This window comes from Clupea harengus, chromosome 18 (assembly GCF_900700415.2).
Source record: "Clupea harengus chromosome 18, Ch_v2.0.2, whole genome shotgun sequence".
NCBI lineage: Eukaryota > Metazoa > Chordata > Actinopteri > Clupeiformes > Clupeidae > Clupea > Clupea harengus.
The window spans coordinates 14409465-14415464 of NC_045169.1; the positions used below are offsets into that span (position 1 = coordinate 14409465).

The 6000-nt window shown below is 45.5% G+C and overlaps 1 protein-coding gene across 16 annotated transcripts in view; it reads left to right on the top strand.

Moving 5' to 3' along the window:
* LOC105895416 (nuclear factor 1 B-type) overlaps window positions 1-6000 on the top strand; it is a 140156-nt gene that overhangs the window by 22197 nt on the left and 111959 nt on the right. For 15 of the 16 annotated variants that reach the window (XM_031584992.2, XM_031584989.2, XM_031584991.2 and 12 more), the window contains exon 2: window positions 3532-4063. In XM_031584992.2, the coding sequence (XP_031440852.1) occupies window positions 3532-4063 (532 nt within the window). Of the gene's footprint in view, window positions 1-2607; window positions 3012-3531; window positions 4064-6000 lie in introns of those variants that run through there. The other variant, XM_031585003.2, reaches the window with a different exon arrangement.

Below are 6000 nucleotides of genomic sequence, written 5' to 3' on the forward strand. Positions count from 1 at the left end.
GGGGCAGAGATATGGAACACACTAGTGGTTGCGGTCTCCCTAGAGCAACGCTACTCGCCACACACACACACACACACACACACACACACACACACACACACACACACACACACACACACACACACACACACAAAGAACAATATGTGGTTTAACTCTTGCCGGGCCCTGTTCAGAGGGCCTGCCAATGTGAGCGCAGAGGAAGGGAGACGGTGTTCACAGGTGGAGCGGTGTGCACAGTGCTCCCGTCACGTCCCGTCCCGTCCTGGGGCCCCTCTTTTACCACACTCTCACCACTGCCCAGGTGGGCATGTCTTCACACACACACACACACTCACACACACACACACACATACACACACACACTTTCCTACTTTTCCCTCCAGGCTTTTTTCTGTCATTGGTTATTTGAGTTGCGGACATGTGCCTTTGGAGCCGAGAGTGGTCTGTGGTAGACTGGGTTTGGTTAGTGAAAGTGGTCTGTGGTAAACTGGGTTTGGTTAGTGAAAGCGTTTGCGTGCTCTTCCATTTGAGATTATTTTTTGGCAGATGCTTTCATCCAAAGAGGCGTAACAGAAGCGAGGAAAAGTACTGCAAACAGTGAAAAAAGTATTGCGTTCGACCTTTAGGACAAATACTGGTTGCAAGAGAGGTGCAGGGAATTAGGGAAGGAGGTGTTGCATCACTGAAAAACTCTTGCCTCATTTGTGGCTTAGTTACTGTTTGTTTCTCTGATAATGAAATTCCCTTGAAATGAAACGCGACTGTTTATTTGTCCTCCTGGAACGACTGCCGATGCCTCCCATGTTTCTCTCTGATGAACACGGATACCCAGAAATGGTGCACAAATGGCCGTTAATTGTGTGTTTAAAAAAATTGGCATCTTGTTTGGTGCGCCTTTTTTTCTTCTTTTTTTCTGTTGAGTGCGATAGAACAAGCTGGGGCAGGGAAAGACAGAGAAGACATGTGTGCACCACAAACACGACTTAACCCCCTTATTCTTGAGGGAAGCTACAGATTGGCATGAGTACCTCTAATGCCATTCTTACCTCAGAGATCACCGCCACCAAGAATGTGCCCTTGTGTGCCAGGATGCCAGTTTCATTGTCCATATTGGTTTGATTTCGTCGGGATGTGGAATAATGGCCGTGCGTCGGCGCGGTGAATTAGCCTCCTCAATGGAGCCCCTGCCTCAGATACTTAAGCGGAGCAACACCCCCCCTGTTCTTTCCCTCGGCTGTGAAACTTTGCCTGTGGTTTGTCTCTGTGTGTGTGTACTTTAAGGTTTTATCTCACAAAATGCTGTGTGTGTGCGCGCGTGCGTGTGTGTGTGTGTTAGAGGTGTGAATCTTCACTGGCCACACGTTTCGATTCAATCACGATTCAAAGGGTAGTGGTTTTATTATAAAACGAATCTTGAAGCATCACGATGCAGATTGTCCTTCACATTTTTTATTTATAAATATAAACGCTCAGATTTGAACTCTGTTTTTCCTTTAAACGTCTTATTAATCAGATGATTTTAAATCTTAGGAGGACTTACATAAGGCCCACATAATCTCCTTTTTCAACTGGACTTACATTAGACCTATGACTAAATGCTACATATTTTTTAGGCCACTGCACTGTAAGTGCAACTTCTATAAAATAAAAATTGTTTTCCCATTAAAACAAATTCTACCATTCTATTAGGCCTGCAGGAAAATTCAGATACTGTCCTATCGAAAAAATATAACAACAATATAAACAACTGTGGCATCCATACCACAAGGTGGTATAGTCAGAAATCCATATGTAGGTTTATATGTGGTAAATACATTTAAAAGCTATTGAAAGAACCATGGATTTTATTGGAGCAACATGACCCCCCAGGAAGAACTGGCATGTTGGCTACTAGCATTACACTCAGTAGCAGACCTGTATTAAAGCGAAGCGTTCATTCACTGATGTGATGACCGCACAATGGCAGTTAAATACGTTTAAAATATTATCAAACTAATGAGTAACTGGATCTGGTTAGCATTACAAGACCCACTGGATTGTGTGCATACAGTAGACTTTGTATTGTTTATATCTGTAATTTAACGTTTCATTCATTGATATCTATGGCAGTCATGGTGGAATTACTTGTCTACATTAACTGTGCTTGGCTAGCCTCACGAGGAATGTGTAACGTTACGTAGTGTGTATTGGCAGTTTTATCCGAAAATTCACTTTTCATTCAGCATTACAACTGCATATCGAGTTGTTTAAATTAATGCTGGCATGCATATTATTCAATTACGTTTTTTGATAAATTGACAATTTAATTTCCCTGCATTGCTGCAGAATTTTTCACGTTCACGATGCATCCATGCTACTATGTTTTTCCAAAGGCCTTGTGTGTGTGTGTGTGTGTATGTAAATGACAAGAGGACAGACTTTGGGAGATGGCTTTTCTCTCTTCTGCTTGCCTGTCGGCTGTGTGCGTGTGTGTGTGACTACGTTCCTCCTGCTTCGAATCCCCCCCCACCCCCCCACTCTGTGAGGGCTGCATTGGAATGCTGGCTGCTTCGATAAGAGAAACGAGTGTGTGTGTGTGTGTGTGTGAGTGTGTGTGAGGGGCGCATGCTCTACTCCCCCAGTGCCAGGCAGTCGGCTGGGCTGCTGTGTGTTTCGGAGCATGCTCTGAGCGAGTGCTGTTCTACGCTCCCCTCTGCTACGTTACGTTACGCTAGGCGCTGTGGCACGGCACGGCACACCACACCACACCACACCACACCACACTGCACCACTCCAAGCTGGAGCCTCACTTTAGATGTGTGCTCTGTGCCACTGTGGCTCTGGCAGAGGAACCACACGGTGACGTCCGTCCCTCCGTCCTCGCTCCTCACCGCCAGCACACGGCACACCCACACGGCACTTTCCCTGTAGCACCTGCGCCCGACACCTGGCCCACGAGGATCGCCCACCACGAGGCTGAGATGGTGGACGGGACGGCCATTCCCCCCGGGTGGCCGCTGACGCCAAGAATGGTTGTGAATGAATGCTGTTTGTTATTTAGATTGAGAAGGAATATTATTGTTCTTTTAGGTGCTGTGTTTGTAAACTTGAAGCGGATTGATTTGGGGACGTGCCCAAGTGTTTGTTAGGTCGTTGCTGCGTAATGTGGAGTTTGTTTACAGTGGCCAGAGCTTTAAAAAGCCGCTGAGTTTTTGACTGGATCGCAGCCCCGGCGTGGTTTCATTTATCTCGGGTTGGGTGCGACATGAATTTTGTTTTGTTGTTTTGTTGTTTTGTTGTTTGTTGTGCTTTTTTTTCGTAGCTGTATTTAAAAGCTAGAGGGGAAAAAAAGAGTGTGTCTTTTGGTTTTGGCCGAGATAAGTCTTGGCTAATTGAGTGAGAGCCTTTGCCAAAAGGTCACTTCTGTTCAACGACTGCTCCCGTTAACTTTTTTGTCTCCCTCTTTTTTTTCCCTTTTTGTCTCTCTTCCCCTCTCCCCTCACTCTCCCTCTCTCTCTCGCTCTGTTTTCTGTTTTCTCCCCCGACCAACAGGATGAGTTTCATCCCTTCATTGAGGCTCTTCTCCCTCACGTCCGTGCCATCGCCTACACGTGGTTCAACCTGCAGGCTCGCAAGCGCAAGTACTTCAAGAAGCACGAGAAGCGGATGTCCAAGGACGAGGAGCGTGCGGTCAAGGACGAACTCCTGGGCGAGAAGCCCGAGATCAAACAGAAGTGGGCCTCGCGGCTGCTGGCCAAGCTCCGCAAGGACATCCGGCAGGAGTACCGAGAGGACTTTGTGCTGAGCGTCACCGGCAAGAAGCATCCGTGCTGTGTGCTCTCCAACCCTGACCAGAAGGGCAAGATCCGCCGCATCGACTGCCTGCGACAGGCCGACAAAGTGTGGCGTCTGGACCTGGTGATGGTGATCCTCTTCAAGGGCATCCCTTTGGAAAGTACGGACGGCGAGAGGCTGGTCAAGTCCCCTCACTGCACCAACCCTGCACTTTGCGTCCAGCCCCACCACATCACCGTGTCGGTCAAGGAGCTGGACTTGTTTCTCGCGTATTATGTCCAGGACCAAGGTAAGCGGATGTGTGTGTGTGTGTGTGTGTGTGTGTGTATGTGTGTGTTTGTGTGTGAATGAATGAGTGTGTGTGTGTGTGTGTATGAGTGTGTGTGTGAAAGCATAAAGTGGGAGAGTGGCTGTATAACAGGTTGACAAGCTTTGATCATACTCTTCACCCTTCACCCTGTCGCACACACACACACACACACACACACACACACACACACACACACACACACACACTAGTCTCTTGGGTTAGGGAGAGGGGCACCTCCACTTTTAAGCAGTCTTTTGTCAGATGTGCGCAAAAGGAAAAAAGAAAACATCTCGTCAGCGTCCAGTTTCTGTAAATAAGCATATATTTCCTCGAGGAATGCATTACAAAACTGATATGTAGTGAGAGATACAAGATTATAAATTAGAGAAATTTCCACTCGTATGTTGCATTGGCAGTTTTATAAACAGTGTCAGTGTTATTTATCTGTGTTATTTATTGGTGTAAATCAGACACAGACTCTCGGAGGGCATGCTATCAGTTACTTGAATAGAGCTGACAGGAACGCACATGTAATAAAAACAGAAGAAATAGCCGGAGGTTCTGAGGTTTATCAAAACCATGTTCATGCCGAATTAAAATAATAAAACACAAAAGGAGAGAGAAAGACACCTAGGAATGGTTTGGTCTTGTTTATTTTCTGTAAACAAACTGAACAGTAATTCCGAACTACACTGGCAGATTTTTTTTATATCCATAATTTTCAGCTAACACTTGGAATCAGAAAGAGTGGTCTTTTTCACAGAGCCAGAATGTTCTAGCCTAGATTTACCGTCATGATGAATTATGAGGAAAAATACACATGCACAGGTTCTCAATCATATCACCGTCAACAAATCTTACCTTCAAAATAATATGGAAACAATTACATATTCCTTTTTTTCTGATCAGGGTGTATAAAACATGCAAGATACAATGCAATGCTTCAGGTCTTGAAGTGGGATGATTGTTTTCAGCTGTGTGTGTTGTAGTTCCTTACTGTGGAGCTGTTTCTCGGTGGGAAACTACAAGAGATCTTTTTCTCAGGGCAAAAAAAAGAACAGAAAATATGAGAAAAAAAAATCACGATCCGTATTGGAATATTTGCAGCAAATATTTTTGTGAGCCGTCGATACTTTTCTCTCTGCCATACGAAAAGCTGAGTGAGGATCTCGCTGCATTCTACAAAGCTGGCTCGGATCATGTCAGCGCCCGAGTCTGAGAATGCAGACACCTTTGCCAAAATGGAGGTCTAACGAGTGCTATTTTCTCACAATCACTGTCACTGGCTGGGTTTCTGTTTAAAAGGAAAAGCTTTTAAATGCTACCATTCCTCACCGCGTGCTTTCCAATGCGACGGACGCGTTGGCACGAATACTCGGCCACTCATTCGAGTGTGTGTGGAATGTCATAAGCACAAAAAAGCTCTACATATTTCACTGTCAGAGTGTGTGTGCGTGTGTGTGTATGTGTGTGTGTGTGAGTGAGAGAGAGAGAGAGAGAGAGAGAGAGAAAGAGACAGACAGAGAGAAAAACAGATAGACAGAGGGAGAGAGAGATGAAATGCCGTGTAGAAGGCCGTTATCACGCGGACTCAAGCCTCCATTTTATGTTCTGAGAAGTGCCAGGCGAAGCAGAAGGCATAGCAGAGTGACAATAGTGGTTGCCACTGGCATCAAGGTTGGCATCAGACCCTCTTTTGTGTCTTTGTAGGATGGCGCTGGTGCTCCGGGGTGGCACTCTCCAGGCCGCTCAGAATCTCTCTCGGCATCGGGGCCTCTTCACAATCGCACAAAAGCAGCTTCTGCATCTAAAATCTAATTAATAAAACACAATTCCATTTATTTATTTATTTTTAAAGATCACCACCTAGGATATCTGTTATGTAGGAAAATTCCCTTTTATTTTTAATTTCTTTT